Here is a 19,748-nt window from a genome sequence, read left to right as displayed (position 1 = left end):
ACTGACCACTACAGTGTACTAGCTTTGAAACTCTGAAAACCCACTGATGGGCTGGGTCTGTCTGGTGCTTGAGTAGAACCCAATCATGCCATTTCTTCTCACCTCAACCTTCATTTCTTTTATTTACTGTGGTGAAGAACGTCCAAATTCCTAGCATTCTAGCCAAGAGCTCTAATCCCACTGAGCTATAATCCCAACTCCCTAAATTTCATTTATTGACAGTCTTTGGGGTCCACCCTTTCAGTGATCCAAAGAAGAAAAAAAGTGGGTGGATCCAGCATTATCATTCTACTTTGAATGAACAGACAGATTCCTGTCTTCTGGTATCTCCACTCTGATGGGCAATGTCCAGCCCGGGTTAGTCAGATGACAAGCCCTGGCCTGCAGAATAGCCAATGTGAGTTAGTCCCCTCCCCAGTGTGATGAGCCTTATCCCTCCACCAGTCTCTCTAAGCTGCACCAAAATTCAGAGCTAAACCTTAAATTATTCTGAGCTAGTGAGGGGGTTGTATTTCTTAGCCCTAATAACCACTTAAACTTGTAAAATTTAATTCCCTCAAGGCACCCATCCCGATAGAAGCCCTCCCCAAGGGTACCACTGAGGGGGCAGGTGCTGAAGTATTTTGGATGACTCAGTCACCTGTTTCCAAATATTATCTAACTAGCTTCGCCCCCTTCTCTCGGAGCTCTCCTGAAGGCTTCGGTCTGGGCACACTGGAGCCTCTTCAACTTGATAAACCAAAGTCTCCCTCTGCCCGCTATGCTGCAAGCGAAGGACCGACCGTGGGTGGAGATAAAGGCAGCAGGCGGCCCAGCAGTACCTGCACGCCAGGCCTAGGTTGGGAAAGACCGGCTCTGACTCAAACCAGACCTTGAGAGGGACCGAGAGCCAAGATCCTGCAGAGGACCTGAAAGGCAAAGGTCCCACAGAGCCGTGTCACCTCACCTGCACTTCTGCTGGCTCGAACGACTACGAGCAGCAGCAGGCCAAACACAGCCCCCCGGGAAAGCATTCTTGCGGAAGTCCGTGTCTAGTGCTGGACTCCGGACGGGCCCCTAGGCAGGGGCAGTGACGGGGGCGTGGCCTGTGTGGGGGCGGAGCCTGGGCGAGGTCACATAGCGGGCCCCACCCTCGAGCTCTCAGTACGCGAAACCATCCGCGGCTCAACACAAGGCGCTCCCCCTCTCCTCCCGGCCGCCGTAGTTTAAAAAAAAAAAAAAACGGTTACCCAGCAACGAGATAAAACAACTGGAACCATCCGCACCAGCTTGAAGAGAAAGAAGAGGTGAGGCGGTTTCCCCCATTCCCTCTCCGACGTGGAGGCTTCGCCTTTTCCTTCGTGTGTCCGAGCCACTCGGCATCCCTGACACTCACTCTCTCGACTCCTGGAGCACACAGGGAGCCCGGAAAGCCCTTTCTTGGAGAATCTGGAACGTTAAATCGTCGACGTCCCGCCCACGGTTTGACCTGTCTTCCCCCTCTACCGCCCGCGCTCTCCCGCCGGGTTCAGGGCTTTTCACAACCCTCGAAGATTCGATATTTAATATCCTGTTTCCGCCCGAAAGAGAGAAAGGGAAATCTCCCCCAGCCTAGACCCCTCCCAACGCCCCTTTGTGCCTCTCAAGGTCACAAGCCCAGTCCCCAAGCAGCCAGTGTCAGCTACAGTTAAACCAGCCCTTGAACTTAAAAAGTGAAACTTTATTCAACAAATTATAATAATTTCTAGAACCAAGACTAGGTTTGTTTGGTTGGTTGGTTGGTTTGGTTTTTTTTCGAGACAAAGTTTCTTTGTGTAGCCCTGGCTGTCCTGGAACTCGCCCTGTAGCCCAGGCTGGCCTCAAGCTCACAGATCCACCTGACTCTGTCTCCCAAGTGCTGGGATTAGAGTGCTCCACCGCGCCCGGCTGACCATTTTGTTTTTAAATTTTAACCTTTAAACAGTTTCTTAGCAGTGTACAAGGGACTATACTAGCTTCTCAGCAGTCATTATCTCTTAAATATTGCGGACTAGCAAAAACAACCCTCTCCTTTTAAGAACAGAAAGACGAATTTAACATCTAGTGAAAACTGTGGTTCTCTAACTTTTAAAAAAAAAATTGATTTGTCCAAATTAGTGGATCTGCTTTTTTTTTTTTTTTTTTTTTTTTTTGGTTTTTTGAGACAGGGTTTCTCTGTGTAGCTTTGCGCCTTTTCTGGAACTCGCTCTATAGCCCGGGCTGGCCTCGAACTTAGAGATCCGCCTGCCTCCTGCCTCCTGAGTGCTGGAATTAAAGGCATGTGCCACCACCGCCCCGCTGGATCTTCATTTATAATCCTATAATTCTCCGGCTGTGGTGTCGCATGTCTTTTAATCCCAGCACTTGGCAGACAGAAGTCAGTGGATCTCCGACTTAGAGGACAGACTGGGCTACATAGTGAGTTCCAGGACAGCCAGGTCTATGTAGAGACACCCTGTCTCAAAAGGAAAAACAAAACAAAACAAAAACCAATGATTCATGATAGAATTCAAAACTCTAGAAGAAATGTGTAGACTTGGTTGGGGGTGAATTTTGTTTTCATTTATTGAGTGTGCATGTGTGTGTGGATGTAACCTTGGGGACACAGCCTGCCTATGGAAGTCCAAGGACAGTTTGTGGGAGTCGGTTCTCTCCTCTCACAACATTTGTTGCAGGGCTTTCATTCGGGTCTGCTTTTACCTACTGAGATAGATCACCACCAGGCCTGGATCGTATGAACTTTTCTTTTTAAAATCCAAACTATGTGTGTCTGAGAAATAATTTGAGTTGTGATTGTGAGTTGGTTTGTCATAGCTGTGATTATGTAATTTAAATTAGACACATTAAAATTAGATACTTTTTACTGAATCTTCAGGTACCATAGGCAATTCTTTCCAAGGAGATGTCGATTCCCTTCTCCAACACCCACTACCGAATTCCACAAGGATTTGGAAATCTTCTTGAAGGGCTGACACGGGAGATTCTGAGGGAGCAACCGAGCAACATACCAGCTTTTGCCGCAGCGTATTTTGAAAACCTTCTAGAAAAAAGAGAGAGTAAGCTCTTTTTTAAAAAAAATAGGAATTTTTAAATAAACTAAGAATTTAGTTATGGTAAAACTTAGAATTGAGGAATATACCTGTCTCTGGCCTGTGATCTCCACACATATGCAAACACATGTCCACACACCCCAACACACATACACACACACACACACACACACACACACACACACACACACATACATGGGAACAAAAAAACATACACATACATAAAAAGAAAACAATAACAGCAACAACAGCAACTTAAGATTGTGTTCATTATGCAGAAAGCCTTTATGAGGCAAGTGGTTTCCAACACAGTTCTTGCTGTTTGAAACAGTATGTACCAGTTCACTCCCCAGGCCACTCTTACGGCATATCTCATCTACACGGTGTTGAAGGAGGTAGATCTGTTCTTATGCATCCCTCCTAGCTGACTGCCTGCTCTTCCTGAGAGGATAATTTGCAGTTTTCTTTAAATTTTGATTCTTCTCATTTGAAAGTATTATAAGTGTTATAAAAATAATTCAACCCTCCTTAGATTAGATAAATTGGTTTTCGCTGGGGTATATGAAACTGTTCTTCAGCGAAGGCACAGAAACAAACTGCTTAGGCAAGTGAATTGCCAGTTGGGGAAGGTAATTTACATTCTATATACTCTCCAGGTCCCATCCTGCATAGAGACTAAGGTTTATACTAATAGTAACTATTTGATTTCGAGCCAAAGTGAGTTCCTACACTTCCGTTCATAAATACAGTTTCCAGATCCCAGCCTTGAAGATTCATGTCTGAGGGTCTGACCCAGTGGTCAAAAGGGGAATGATCACAATCCTAAATTTGTACTGAGAACCTGCTCTTGCCTGGAACAATCATGTTATAGAAGCTTTGTTATCATTACTTTGGGCAGAGAAGACTAGAAACAGCCCCAGGCAGATAGACACTCCTTTGTAAATCATTTTACAGAGGGAAGAACCCAGAGCGAGGCTAGAATCAAAACAACTCCCATCCACACCAAACAACTCCACCCCTGTCCCTTATGATCCTGCCTTTGAAAAACTCCAAATTTCACCGATTTCCTGACTACTGCTGGTCTGTCCCATATCTAGTCAGGGTGAATATTTGCTGTACAGTCTTCAACATTAGCAGAGAAAAGCCATTAAAATCATTTAGTTAAAAGTAGTAGTTTTTGTAAACATGAATTTTGTTATTATAATATTAATTTTGCAGATTCATGCAGTAAAAATCTTTGGGCATTTGTTTAATTTTAGAACTTAGGAACATACCATTAAAAAAATATTTGAGTCACTGTTACCAGGTCACAGTAATAAAAACAATTGGTGACGAACAGCCCCAGAATACTGGCTCTCTGATAAACAAATGACGAAAACCATTTGAAAACATTAACCACCACACCCACTTCCACCTATGTCAACTGAACGTGAATTTCCAACTGATGCAGTGTTAAAATTTAGCCTTCCCCAGCAAAGCCAAAATAAATCATCATGGATTTCTAATCCAATCTCCCAGCCTGCAAGAATTCCCTTGCCACCATTTTTCACAGGTGGTTATTAGTCTTCATTTTTGTGGCAGGAAACCTGTTAATAAACAGTGTGAATGGTCTCTCAAATCAGTAGGAGAAAATGGGCTCTTAAATGATGCTGAGATAAAAATGGAAAAACAAAATAGCATCAATTCTTTATATCATACATCCAGATAAATTATAAATTGACTCCAGATTTAAATATGAAAAGGAAACCATATCGATGCCAGGAGAAAATGTAATTCATCACCTAAGAAAACACCTGGTTTGCTAAGTTGCCTTCCTTGCTTCAAAGCCCCAAACAGCAAGGGAGCAGATGGATAGAACTGACAACAGAAAAAGGGAACGTGTATGTGGCAAAGCACCAGGAAGAAAACAAAACCACAGATAACAAACTGAGAAAAAATGCTTGCAGTTTACATCCCAGTAAGTTAATAAACCTCATAAAGAGCTTGTAAAAATAGTGTGTCCTAACTCATTAATACCAAGAGATATCAACAAACAGTTCACACAAAGGCAAACACAGATAGCCCCTAACATGAAAATTTGGTCAAACTGGACCATAATAACAATTCAAGTCAAAATTTCACACAACTGGGGACAGAGAGATGGTTTAGGAGTAAAGAGCACTTACTGCTCTTCCAAAGGACCCAAGTTCAGACAGCAGTCCCACTCCTGGCCACTCACGCCTGCCTGTGACTACAGTTCCAGGGACTCTGACTTCCTCCTTGTTTCCATAGGCACACACACAAATACACATAATGAAACAAAATTACACCGGACTGCCAACAGCCACTCCTGCATCATACTGTCAGAAAGCCAAGAGTTTGACAGTATAGTTTGTAGATAAGGCTGAGAGAAATAAGCCCTCACACCCATTCCTACTAGAGATGTAAAGCAAAATCTAAATATTGTATCTGCCAAAATTCCATATTTATTTAACCTGTATCCCAGAAGCTCCACCTCTACAGTTTTCATTCTAATATTGTTTGTGAAAACAACCCAAATACACATATTAGGTGGTTTTTCTTTCATTTTTGTACCGGCCCAAACAACAAGGCAAATCAGTCCTTAATACCTCTAAAATTGCCAACCAAAATATACCGTTCCTCTTTTAAGTCGATTTAGCACAGGTACTTGTGACAGTGATAAAAGCTGACTAATGTGGAGAGTTATTCCAGAAACTTTGTAACTGTTTATGGAAGAACAAACCAAGTAAGTATGCTACTGTTGTTGGGAATGAAATTTGGAGTATAAGAAAAAAATTATAGTTAAATAAACCCCTGTCATCTTGAACCTGAATTTAGAAATACCAGTGTGATCTTTTCTCTTTTGTAATGAAAGCAGCTCAGAGTGCGGCTCCTGGTGAAAAGCCAGAAGACTCACACGATGTAAGGACAGGGCAGAACCTGAAATTGGTCGTCTGACTTCCGTGTGTCATAGCATGCTCGTGCCCATACATATATAGAAACATGCACTCACAGACGCATGCCTGCACACACTATTTTAAAATGCATTTTTTAATGGAAGTCTTTTCTGGCTGCCTACATTTTGAAACCTCAAAACCATGACTAACTAACTGTTAGTGGCTAATATCCCCTATATTATCACCTCTGAATACTATTTCCCATGAACCAAACTTGCAATTAGTTCCATACATGTGGGATAAATATGTAAGAATAGGCTGACCATCTTTCCATCCCACAAAACAAGCTCCTAATGATTTTTAGGAGTGCTAGCAAAGGCCTGAGGAGCATCCAAGCACATGAATAAGCCATCACTGACCAAATTTTGGACAAAGAGAGAATCAAGAAAAATAATAAAACTCCATGGACCAGAATTCACCCAGGTTACTAAACATTTGTGAACTCATAATGCTAAAATCAGTCACAAAGAACTCATCATCAGGCCACCTAGAAAAGTACTGGGAGCCAGCTGGTTATTCTGAAAGCTGGTAAAGGAATCAAACCTGTAACCTTCTTGGGTTTTTTGTTGTTGTTGTTGTTGTTGTTGTTGTTGTTGTTGTTGTTTTAGAGACAGAGTTTCTCTGTAGCTTTGGAGCCTGTCTTAGACTAGCTCTGTAGACCAGGCTGGCCTCGAACTCACAGAGATCCTCCGGCCTCTGCCTCCCCAGTGCTGGGGTTACAGGCGTGTGCCACCACCGCCCGGCCCTTCTTGTTTTTGTAAGAGCCATATTTCAAGGTAACCAAATGGTTGACTGTTTTCTTTATTGAGTCCACCCCAAAATAAGTACTGATTAATTTAGAACGTTATCAGTTTGTACCCCTAAATAAGTTCAGGAACAATCATCAGGGGCCTAAAAAATTATTTAAAAACTAAAGAGAGCAGGATATGACTTATCTTCTGAGATTAAGTACCACTACCAATGAGTATTCTTGCCAAAACAATCAAACCTAAATCAGATGAAGCCTGCAAATCTAACTACCAATCTACAGGGAATTCAAGGGCAAATGACCCTTTTAAAATCCCTTGTGTGGAGACAGTCGGAAATATCTGCACTGGAAAATTCCAAAGGAAAACTGACCCAATTTCATCAACAAATAAATTGCACAGTAAAATAAGGTGGTGGTGAATTTTCCACTAAAAATTCTTTAAGGCATAACAAAAGGCATTATGTGTCCATTTTGAGGCTCTGATAGGATCAAGATAAATATATTAGACAATGGGGACAATTTCGTATAGTTGGCTAGATACAGGATGATTGTAAGGAATTGTTAATATTTTAGATATGTTAATGATACATGCTTATATTGTAAAGACTCTTTTAGAGGTACAAATTTAAATATCTGTCGATTAATTAATACGGTATTTGGGGTTGGCCTGAAAATAACCAGAAGAAGATGTATAGATAAGATGATAAACCATGAGTGGATCATTGTAGCCTCTATGTAACGTGCACATGGGGCCTGTTAGAGCATCCTACTTTTGGAGTTTGAAATTCTTCATGATGGAAAACTAAAGAAAATTATCTTTGGATGGAAATACTTCTTGTCTATGTTAACTGTCTCCATAATGTGTCTCATTTGAAAACTTTTACTTTTCACTTTTCCAGACTCCCTGATTCCTTATTGTATTTTACATACTTTCATGCAGTTGCTAATGCGTGTTTTAGGTGTCTATTTATTTAGAATATTGACATTTGTTCTTTCTCTCTCATTTCCTTATGAGTAAATGTCCCTGGAAGGCTCATTCAGTGTTAAACTCATTGTCATAATTATTATTTAGTAATTATTTATGCAGCACTGGGCTGTTCGATGTCAGTAAGATTTTCAGCTGTCAGTAAAGAACCTCTGATTTGAAACAAGAAACTCGTGTTCCTGTATTGTTCTAGATTCACTATAATGAACACAAAATAAGTATAAAATTATTTTTATTATTTAGAAACCAACTTTGATCCAGCAGAATGGGGGGCTAAGCTAGACGACCGCTTCTATAACAACCACGCATTCAAGGTACAGTCCTATGAAGCTACCAAATTTGGCTATATTTTTTCTATCTATAAAAGAAATTATTATTGTCTCCCCCAATTTTTGAGAAGTGTGTCAAACATTATTAATAACTTAATAAAACTTCTTTATAATGAGAAATAATCTTCTGAACTATCTGAATTGAGTACCGATCCTTCACGTGAACTTAAAGATGACCAACAGGGGTAGGAGCTTGATTATCACACAGTTACTCCCATCTCTTATTCTTTAAACTCTATTGAGCATCACAAGTCAAGAATTATATCTCATAAAATAAGACATTATTAGTCCAACTTTTTTATTTACATATTACAAAAAGACTAATTTTAATTAAATATAATGGTAATGGTACATGCTTTTAATCTCGGGACTTGGGGGCAGAGGCAGGCAGATCTCTAAGTTCTAGACCAGCCTGGTTTACAGAGCAAGTTCCAGGACAACCAGGACTACACAGAGAAACCCTGTCTCAAGATAGCAACAGCAATAACAACAACAACAAAAAGACGATAAATTAAAATTTTTTAGAATACTACTCTAGACAGCTGAAAAATATCATTTTCTCAGATGTTAGACTCCAGAGACATTGGCAAAGTTCAGACTTTAATGTAGGCCAGTAGATTTGGAGAATGTCTTGTAGAAGCTGTTACTTTGCATTCAAAAGTGAATTTCTGTCCATTTACACATGCTTGTATGAGGCTGATGCTTTTATTTCTAGTTTTCAGACTATCTGCACTCATGGGTTTTTGGAGTTTTTTTAAATTGAGATCAAAGAGATAATATTGAAAATGTTATGCCCTTGTGTCATATAGAAAATTCAAGGTGTTTCTTTTACTTTGGGTTTCCAGAGTTTTATTTATTCCTTTAATTTACATATCCTCGATTTTCCATTTTCCATGTTAAAGCCTCTCTTCATGAAGGCAGTGAACTAGCAATGTCTGTATTTGGTAGAAGACTGGACTAGTCATGTCAAAACAGACTGAGCTGGCTCCTTCTTTATGCATATATCTTTTTTCAAAGTGAAACTCACTTCCCTGGTTTAATATACTATTGATTTTAATTGCATAAAATAATAGTTGACATTTTCATGAATGCACATAAGGTGCTTTGATCAAATTCATCCTCTGTTACCTTCTCTTCTGTACTATTGACTTAGTTTTTAATCTATAATTATCATTAAAAAGTCAACCTGGCTTCATATTATGAATACAATGACTTTTATTGCTATTGTAGAAACTATAAACTTTTTTCCCTACGGTCCTCAAGATTTATTACCAGGGCTGGAGAGATGGCTCAGAGGTTAAGAGCACTGACTGCTCTTTCAGAGAGAGGTCCTGAGTTCAATTCCCAGCAACCACATGGTGGCTCACAACCATCCGTAATGAGATCTGGTGCCCTCTTCTGGCCTGCAGTCATACATGCTGTATACATAATAAATAAATAAATCTTTAAAAAAAAAAAAAAAAGATTTATTACCAAACCTTATCAACTTTCAGTGTGAGACAGTCGTTTATCCCTTGAGTTTTCCTTCACTTCCATTTATTCCAAGACAAATTCTTGTTTAAAAAAAAAAACAACCTAATATATCTTTAATTTCCCATACTTCTCAATACCTTAACTTCCCGTTTCCCTTAAGCGGAATGGTCCAAGAGTTTGCTATCTTCAAAACAATGCCTATGTGGCCCTCTTTTCTCTTTCTAGGACCCAGAACAAACTGAGAAATGTGAACAAGAAATGTCCAAGTCACCTGAGAGAGAGGAAACACCAGTTATGGCCTTTGTATGTAGTATTTTCCACTTACTTTTGTATTCCTACACACAATGGCATCGCTAAGTTTAAAGTTGTGCACGAAATATATATCAATGTTATATTATTGAAATTAAGAGTTGTGCTTTCTAGATAGATACTTAACATCGGTGATAAACAGATTATTTTCATAAACTCATTCTTCCCTTTAAAAATCTAGATCAGAAAATCTTTCCTTGGGCCTCCTTTTGTCTTTCATATTAATATTCCGCTTGGGGAATTTTTCCACTGCTTATTGCTGTTGTCACCCACCACACAAGGGCAAAGGTTAGAGATAACGAAAGGAAAACACTTACACACCACCAAATAAAATGGCCTTACACAGTCTGGCCCACTCATGGTCCCTGCAAGGTCTTCTATAAAAGTGCTTTCCTGCCTTGATATTCTCCATCCAAGCCACCCAGAAATAGGAAAATCCACCCTCAAAGATACTGCCTCTCTCTATTCAGGAGTGTGCTAAAGCCATTACTTGAAGATAATTGTGCACAGTGCAACAAACTTCATTTTGATTACTTAAAATCAGCCACCTTAGAGTATTGAGACTAAGGTAAACACTACAAACCGGAGCTTTGGTGGTATTTTAGGAGGATAATACTGTTTTATTCTATTATTTCTCTGTAGAGCCAGTTAAACATTTTCCAAAACATCATTGCCTGTACTCTTCATAGTCCAAACTAAGAAAAACCAGACTTTGCCAGGCGATGGTGGTGCATGCCTTTAATCCCATCACTTAGGAGGCAGAGGCAGGCGGATCTCTGTGAGTTCAAGGCCAGTCTGACCCACAGAGCAATTTCCAGGACAGCCAAGGCTACACAAAGTAACTCCGTCTCAAAAAAACAAAAAAATAAAAAAAAACACAAAAAACAAAAAGAAAGAAAGAAAGAAAAAGAAAAAGGAAAACCAGGTTTTGTATAAAAGAATTAATTCTGTACAATGTCAGAGTTCAAATGTTTGAGTTCCTTTTCCTGTCTTAGTATCTCAGTTAACGATATTGATACCTAAAATGAACAACACCCACTCAGACACAACTTTCCCTTACATTATTTAACTACTGTAGAATAATACTCATACAACCCAATTAGTCTAACCATGGCATCAGATGTAGTAGGAATTCAGGGAGTACAGGAAGACAGAGTCATTTCCTTACTTCTCTTGTAAAGGCTCTTTCATAAGCTATTCCAAGTTTGTGTTACGGTGCCATTAATTTTTAACTTAAGAGTAGTTCACTTGTCCATATTGGAGAATCCTCTCAAAGAATTTTATGCCAATCCGTTTGTATTTAAAAGTTTTGTTGGTAATGGAGGGGATTGAACAGCTCAAAGCTCCATCAGTAGTTGACTGAATGACTAAATCAGGACAATGGAACACAGTGGCCATGCCCCTCCCATCAAAACTGAGTAAAATTATGTATGAGATAATCGCATAGAAAAGAGAACCCAGATATGATGTTTCATGGGGAAAGTAGCTGTAGAGCATTCCAATTAGTGTGGTCTTGTTTTCAAAATGAAAAACAAATGTGTCTTCCCGTAAATGGACTCATACATAAAAGAGATTTTGGAAGGGTGTATAAGCATACACAAATACACACAGAGACATGCAACCTACAATAATGGTAACTTTTTAGGAGCAAGATTTGAGGATGTGAAAATGTTTCAACTTTTCACTACAAGTGATTAACTTGAGCACTTTTAATGTGTGTTTATTATCTTTGTAGCTTAAAAAAAGATACATTAAGGGTCATATATATTTTCAGTTCTACATTTAGGATTCATGAATTTTGCCATCTGTAAATTATACCTAAATTTAAAAGAAAAAGGAGAAACTGTATGTCACTGTTTAGCCAACTCTGATAAACCCAGTATTAGTAAACTGACTTTCTCTTTGATGTTCCACTTCTAAATGTATGGTTTTAATTGTCTAAACATTTAGAAATTAGAATTAACACCTTAATCCATCTTAGATAATCACGATTACTTCAAAACAGCACATGTACTGATGTTAACACAGACACAATGCTATTCTCAGGAAACTTTAAATAGGGAACAAGAGAGAAGAGGCTGACAACGATCTTGTATTAAGACGTATTAAAGAGTGGCAAGTTGAATCCCCGCTCTTTGGGCATTCAGCCTTCGTTACACACACAATGTGACAATGTGTAAACACCACCCCCCACCAGGAAGCAACAGACCTCAAATAGTTGCATCTAGAAATTAGTTAAATCTATAGACCCATTTCTGCAGCATCAAAAAAGCAGCATTCTGGAAAAGTCTCTCACTTTCTCTCCTTTCAATGAAGGAGTCTACTGAGGAAGAAAGAGAAAAGGAGGAGTTCGCTGCTGTCAAAATTCAGTCAGTCTTCCGGGGACATCAGGCCAGAGAAGAGGTAAAGAAAATGAAGTCAGAAGATAAGAGTGAACAGGCGAAAGGAGAGGAAAACAAGTGAGGACACTGGTCCCCGCCCCCCCCCAAACATGAAAAGTACTCCAAATCCATCATTGTTGTGATTGTCATTTTTTTCCTCAGTAAGGGAAATTTGATGTTGTGGAATAACATTTGTTGCTGCTGTGAAAATCTGTCATGAGCATTTGTTTAATAAACATGCCATTGAAACACACCCCTTGAAGATTTCCCTGGGAACAGGAGAATTGTCTCTGCTTGTCCCCAGCCTGTGTATAAACACCTTTGATATCAGCATCTGAAGAGTAGTAGCTGAGGCTTCAGCCTTGGGTGGTGTGGTCTGATACCTAGTGAGTAGAGCCGCTCCACCCCACTCCTGGATGCTGGCTTCAGTTCATGTTTCTCTTCTGCCGGTAACCTCAGTGCCTTTTAAGTACAGTCTGCCTTCTGGTTTTTCTTGGTGATGGTGGTGGTAGTGAACCCCAGAGCCTGGACTGAGCTGTATACTGAGCCCTGAGTTTTTTTTAATAGTTTGAGTTGTTATAAAGATAAGTAAAGATCCTGCCTTCCTGTAAATTGTACCCACTGATGTTCACTTGTCATAACAAGCAATCATTCATTGAAAATGTATTGCAGACCATTTATGTGCTGGATCAGTGGTGAATATTTGCTGCTTTGACCACACAGCTTACAGTTTTATTTTGTGTTCTGTCTTCTTGAGACAGGGCTTGAGTATGTAGCCCTCCCTGAAAGTCTTTTTTGCTCGTTACTATCAATTCCAACCACTCGACACTGATAGTTCTCTAAACTCAACTGCTGGGCTCCTTTTTAATATTCACCTGTGTATGACATCCAGTCTCATGACTTCCTAAACCATCTCCACATACTTGCCAGACTTTGCATCCCTCCAGCTCCAACCTTGTGTAGCCAACTACCACTTAAAATTCCTATTGGGGTGTTAGGTTTCTCAAAATGAACTTGCCCAAACAACTCCTGATATTGCCATCTCCAGTCTGTAGTTCTCTTGGTGGTTCCCGCTACAGAAAATAGTGTTCTCTGTAGTCTTGAGAATGGTCTATGATAGCCATACTTTCAGTTTTGAATGAGTGAGTTTATTAAGTAGATAGTACGCCTAACATAAAAGAATAAATGGGGATGGATGACAGAGGATAAATGGATAGACAGACAGACAGACAGAAACTGAATGCTTATTAAAACATGTAGCAGAAATCAACTGGTAGAGCCCCTTGAGGCAGCCAGCTGGAGTTCCTGGCAGAGAGCATCCTGGGTAAGAACAGCGTCCCCTGGTGAGGCTTCTAAGTGAAAGAACAAATAGCAGCAGCTATAGATGACATCATCAAAGTGGGCATTCCCGCTATCCAGCAGAAACCAACCAGAGAAACTGAGGCTATCAGTTGGAGTTCCCAGTTGAGCTTCCTGTCCATGGATGAGATTTCCCATGGCTGAACTTGTGGATTCTCCTTACAGGGTGGGTAAACAAGGAAGCAGAGTAACATCTGTTGGAGGCACTTCACCTTCTATCTAGCTGGCTTCAGGGGAAAGTGTTTACTCTTGGGCTGTTTTGAGGTTCTCTTCTCTCCCTGTCACATAGGTATGGGACAGCCCATCCTCAGACAAGTGGCTTAGGAAGGACACTTTTGCTTGTTTGTTTTTTGTAGACAGGGTCTCGCTGTGTAGCCTTAGCTGTCCGGGATCTCACTCTGTAGACCAGGCTGGCCTGGAACTCACAGAGATCTGCCTGCCTCTGCCTCCCGAGTGCGGGGATTAAAGGCGTGCACCATTACACCTGGTTTGGAGGACACTTTTGAGACAGACATGTCTGAAAATGGATGGTGGGGCAAACCAGCTTCCAGTGCCAGCTTCTCAGTGAATTCAAACAACACATGATAACTTACAAATACAACGGACATTGCAAATGGCCACTCCTGTCGGGGTGTTGAAGAAAGAAGGTACTCCAAGATGAAATTTTAAGGCCTATGTGGCAGCAGGAAGGTCCAGCCTCTCTGATAAACTGCACCCCAAACAGCCGTACAAAGGCATATTTACTGAAAGTTATGCAAAGTATTTCCTCATACTAAGGTCCGTAATCTAATTTACATGTCTTACTAAAGGAGAGCATCACATATCCCCATGACTCTAGTCCTTTATTATGTATCATTCGCAAAAATACACAATAATACAAGAGCCTCTGGTTGCCTAAAGCATCTTGTGACCAAAGTCATGGGGTGGCTACAATGCCCCTTGAGCAAAGCAATCACTGTCTTCCACAAGGATTCTTCAAGGTCAAAGTACTTCTAAAAAACAGCTGTTCATTTTAATACCTACCCCGAATACAGCGACTGTGCTAAATTCCTACAACACACTCCATTCTTCCATTTTTCCAGGCCCAACTCTCGAGATTCATCCTTAACGCATCACTTTCTCTCCCATTAAATAAAGGCTCGGCAAATCTGTGGGATCTCCCTAGGAAGTACACTCAGAAGCTGAACACCTTTCACCCTTCCCGTTGTACACATTGATCCTAGTTCCCACCATCCCTCCTGTGCATTACTACAGTAGCCTTAACATCGAGGCATACCCTGTGCTCCCATCTCAGGTCACCTGCAGTGCCTCTGCTGAGAGGTGCAACCCCAGACAAGCCCTTCCCATGATGGCCACAGAAGCAAAAGCAGGAAGACCACAGGCAAATATTTCAAGTCTTTGCACCTGTCACTTGTGCTCCAATCCCGTTGACCAAAGAAAGTCATTTGGCCAAATACAAAGTCAAAAGGATAACCCCTCACCTATTTGCAGCATAACAAAAGATTCTGTATACAAAATACTGTTTTAGTTTAGGGTAGGGAGTAATGGGGACCAATTTAACCTTCTGTAGTCTGCTTTCTTGGTTATAATTAACATCCTCCCCACATGCAAAATACATTCACTCTTGATCCTAACCCCCTAAAACGTCCATCAAATCTTTCAAGTCTAGAAGCTCATGATCTCTACCAGGTCTAGGTGTCCCTTTTCCTGATGTAAAAACCTTTGAATTAAAAAACCAAGTAATAGTCACAATGATGAAATTCCACTGAGTAGTCAGGTCCTGTGTCAGATAAAAGGTGGAATAATGTTTTATGAATAGACATCTGGTCCATCCCCTGTACCTGGATCCCAAGTTTTCCTCAGGTATTTGTAAAGAACAGTGGGGTTTCTCAACCTGCTCCCTGTTTGTAGGAAATTGAGGGCCTAAGGAGCTGTTTATAACTTACAGGAGTTTTTCTGTCTTTTAGTTGGTGTTAATACTTATTTTTAAATGACTTCTAAGCTTTATTTTTATTTTGTATGTATGAGTGTTTTGCCTGGGTGTATGTATGTGCACCAACTGTGTGCCTGATGCCTTTGGAGATCAAAAAAGATGCCCTGAAATTGAAATTACAGATGGTTGTGAGCTGCCATGTTAGTGCTAGGAATGGAACCTGTGTCCTCCACAAGAGCTGAGACATCTCTCCAGGCATTAGGTAATACTTGTGCTAATAAAGTTATCTTTAAATTAGTGAAATACCTATGTATTTGACTACCATCAACTCTATGTACTAAAAGCTAGAACACACACACACACACACACACACACACACACACACACACACACACACACTGGTTTAATTATGGAGGCTCAGAACGGTATGCCATCAGTAAGCAGGAGAATCAGGAAACCCAGTTATGTAATTCAGTCAGAATCAGAAGGCTCAGGAGAACCAGGTGCCAAAAGTGTAATTCTCAGTCCAAGACCAAAGGCCTGACAGTGGGAAGGTGCCTGTGCTGTAAGTCCTGGAGTAAAAGAGGTCTGAGTCCAGAAGCTCTGCTATCTAAGACCAAAAGAAGATGGATTACCCCAGCTCCAAAAAGGAGAATTCACTCTTTCTGTGCACTTTCATTCTGTTGAGGCCTCCTGGTGAGAGGAGGACTACATCCCTTAGCATACCGATTTAAATGCTGATCACTACTAGAAATACCCATAAGTATGTTTGGGTGAGCTGTCTGGGCATTCCATAACCCACACAAAATTACCCATCTAGAAGCACCCAGGAAGAGAGTCTCAGTGAGGGATTATCTACCCACTCCCAAACCCTCCAGCCCTATGAAATGTCCCTCTGCTTAAACCCTCAATGGCTTCTCATTTCACTGAGAATAGTAGCTGAAAGCATCGAAATGGGCCACAAAGGCCTTTGCAGATCTTTTTATTTCCAGCCCTGCTTTGCTTATTCATTAGGATCCAGACACACTGGCATCAGCATCTTCATCAGACATTCTAGGCTTGCTTTCATCTTTGGAGTTTTCTGTGTGTTGTTCCCTGCATCTCTGTGGAATGCTTTTTGTCAGATACCATCTCAGTTCAGGTCTTTACTCAGCAAATGAAAGTCAGTGAAATCTTCTCTTGATGTAACTTAAAAAAAAAACAACTCGGCTTCTGTCTTGGTTAGAGGTGATATTGCTGTGAAAAGACACCATGACCATGGCAACTCTTTTTTTTTCTAAATATTTTTATTTAAAAATTTTTTTTTATTCATTTTCATACACAGATCCCCCTCTCATCCCTCCTCCCGCTCCTCACCCTCAGTCTTCTCCCCCTCCGACCCAACCTCCCATCCCCTCTTCCAAAAGGGTAAGGCCTCCCATGAGGAGTCATTTAGTTGAGGAAGGATGAAGCCCCTCCCCCCTGCATCAAGGCTGAGCAAGGCATCCCATCATAGGTAATGGGCTCCAAAAAGCCAGCTCATGCACCAAGGATAGATCCTGATCACACTGCCGGGGGCCCCTCAAATAGACCCAGCTACACAACTGTCTCTCATATGCAGAAGGTCTAGTCCAGTCCCATGCAGGTTCCACAGTTGTCAGTCTAAAGTTCATGAGTTCCTGCAAGCTTGGTTCAATTGTCTCTGCAGATTTCCCCATCATGAACTTGACCCCCCTTGTTCATATAATCCTTCTTCCCCCTCTTCAACTGGACTCCTGGAGCTCAGCCTGGTGCTTGGTTGTGATCTCTGCATCTGCTTCCATCAGTTACTCTATGAAGGTTCTATGATGACAGTTAGGGTATTCACCAATCTGATTACCAGGGTAGGGAAGTTCAGGCACCCTCACCACTATTGCTATTAGACTAATCTGGGGTCTTCCTTGTGGGTTCCTGGGAATTTCCCTAGCACCCCTTACCCCATAATGTCTCCCTCTATCAAGATTTCTCTTTCATTGCTCTCCCACTCCTTCCCTCCCCCAGCTCAACCATCTCATTCCCTCATGTTCTCATCCCCCATCCCGTTCCCTCTATTGCCTCCCATCATCCCCAGTTTACTCATGGAGATCTCCTGTTTCCCCTTCCCAAGATAATCAATCCATGTATCCCTCTTAGGGTCCTCCTTGTTTTCTAGCTTCTCTGGAGCTGTGGGTTGCAGTCTGATTATCCTTTGCTTTACATCTAGTATCCACTTATGAGTGAGTACATACCAGACCATGGCAACTTATAAGAAAAACATTTAGTTGAAGGGGCAGCTTACAGTTTCAGAGGTTCAGTCCATTATCATGGCAGGGAGCATGGTGGCCTGCAGGCAGACATGGTGCTGGAGGAGTAGCTGAGAGTCCTACATCTTGCAGGCAACAAGAAGTCAACTGAGACACTGGGCATTATCCTGAGCATAGGAAACCTCAAAATCTGCCCCTATAGTGACACACTTCCTCCAACAAGGCCATTCCCACTCCAACAAAGCCACACCCCCTAATAGTGCCACTCCCTATCGGATTATGGGGGCCAATTACATTCAAACTACCACACCTTCCTTTCTCAATTTATCTTGTTGATACTAAACATCAGCCAGTATATCCTAGAGAAGTGTCAAGAATGAAAGGAAAATATTAAAACAATAGGTGGAAGGTTAACATGATATGGAAATATGGAAATTTGGGTAGCCTGTCATGATTGTTTTTTTAATTGTCCACTTGACACAATCTAGAACCACCCAGGAAGAGAGTCTCAGTGAGGGATTATCTAGATTTGGCTGATCCATGGGCATGTCTATAGGGGTTTGTCTTAACTGCACTAATTGATGTAAAACACATATCCACTGTAGGCAGGACCATTCCCTGGGTTTGGGTACTGGACTGTATGAGTGGAGCAAATAAAGCCAAAGCAATGGCTTAGAGCACATACTGCTCTTATAGGAAACCTGAGTTTAGTTCCTAGCACCTGCATCAGGCAGCTCACAACCATTATTCCCGCCAGCTCTAGCTCCAAGCGAATCCCATGCCTTCTTCTGGTCTATGCAGGAACCTGCATTCATGTGCACATTCCAACACGGAGACACACACATAGACATGTAATTTAAAAACAAAACTTAAATGTTTTTAAGAGTACACAAAATGAGCTGAGTAGTAAGTGTGCATGCATCCATCCCTCTCCGCTCCTGACTGTGGATGTGAGTAGTCATGTGACCAGTTGTTTCTGCCACCTTGACTTCCCTGCTGTGGTGGACTGAGTTAAAATAAACCCTCTCTTCCCTAAGTTACTTTTTGTCAGTATTTTATCACAGCGGCAGAGATGACAGTAGGACACCTGCCGCATAAGTTGTGCCGCTAATGGTACTCGCTGGAGTTGCGTTTGGAGTTAGAAGAAAATGAAAAATCACGTAAAGGGGAGGAACTTAAAATAGAAACATTGTGGTGGTTTGAATGAAAACGGCACCCATACGTTGTAGGGAGTGGCACTATTGGAAGGTGTGGCCTTGTTGGAGGAAGTGTGTCACGGGGGCTGGGCTTTGAGGTTTCAAGTGCTCAAGCCAGGCCCAGTGTCACTCTCTCTTCCTGCTGCATGCCAATCTAGATATATAACTCTCAGCTTCCTCTCCAGCACCATGTCTGCCTGCATGCTGCCATGCTTCCCACTATGATGAAAATTTACTAAATCTCTAAACTGTAAACCAGCCCCAATTAAATGTTTTCCTTTATAAGAGTTGCCATGGTCATGGTGTGTCTTCACAGCAATAAAACTGTAGCTAAGACACACACAGTGTGCTCTGTGGGAAGATAAGTTCAAAGTTGGTCAACATCAATTTTTCATTAAATATTACTGGCAGTGTACCTGAACAAATGGAGTTGCCGTTGTGTTCATCAATCAATCCTTTCCAATAAATAAAATCCAGAATATGGGGTGGGGGGCTGTTCTTTTGTAGTGTGATATGGAGCTTGGTCAGTCAGTGTCTCTCTGACTCAGAAATTAACCAGAATAAGCTCCTAAACTGCCACTGCCAATCTGCCTCTGTTCATATTATAGCATGCACTTTTTTTGTCCTAAAGCAAACTGAATGAGGTTCTGCTGCTTAATTTCTCTAAGTTAACCCATTAATTTCTATCAAATCAACTTGAGTTGTAACATATATTTTTTTAAAGTTTTTTTTCTCCATAAAATTATTCCCTTGTTTTGGGGGAGAATTAA

At 41.2% G+C, this 19,748-nt stretch overlaps 2 protein-coding genes across 3 annotated transcripts in view; one reads left to right on the top strand and one right to left on the bottom strand.

Moving 5' to 3' along the window:
• Siae (sialic acid acetylesterase) overlaps positions 1–1,073 on the bottom strand; it is a 36,590-nt gene extending 35,517 nt beyond the window's left edge. Inside the window, exon 1 of one of the 2 annotated variants that reach the window (XM_059267644.1) lies at positions 947–1,073. In XM_059267644.1, the coding sequence (XP_059123627.1) occupies positions 947–1,013 (67 nt within the window). In that variant the 5' untranslated portion in view covers positions 1,014–1,073. The remainder of the gene's footprint in view (positions 1–946) is intronic. The other variant, XM_059267645.1, reaches the window with a different exon arrangement.
• An 86-nt stretch (positions 1,074–1,159) lies between these two features.
• Spa17 (sperm autoantigenic protein 17) lies at positions 1,160–12,482 on the top strand. The gene is made up of 5 exons (XM_059267646.1): positions 1,160–1,286; positions 2,873–3,053; positions 7,981–8,051; positions 9,765–9,842; positions 12,165–12,482. The coding sequence occupies exons 2-5, from the start codon at positions 2,900–2,902 to the stop codon at positions 12,309–12,311; spliced, it is 450 nt and encodes a 149-aa protein (XP_059123629.1). The 5' UTR covers positions 1,160–1,286; positions 2,873–2,899; the 3' UTR covers positions 12,312–12,482.
• The last annotated feature ends 7,266 nt before the right edge of the window (positions 12,483–19,748 follow it).

The sequence above is a fragment of the Peromyscus eremicus genome, chromosome 7, assembly GCF_949786415.1.
Source record: "Peromyscus eremicus chromosome 7, PerEre_H2_v1, whole genome shotgun sequence".
In the NCBI taxonomy this organism is placed as follows: domain Eukaryota; kingdom Metazoa; phylum Chordata; class Mammalia; order Rodentia; family Cricetidae; genus Peromyscus; species Peromyscus eremicus.
The sequence above is the reverse complement of the archived record's forward strand: the minus strand, read 5'-3'. Positions and strand labels throughout refer to the sequence as shown.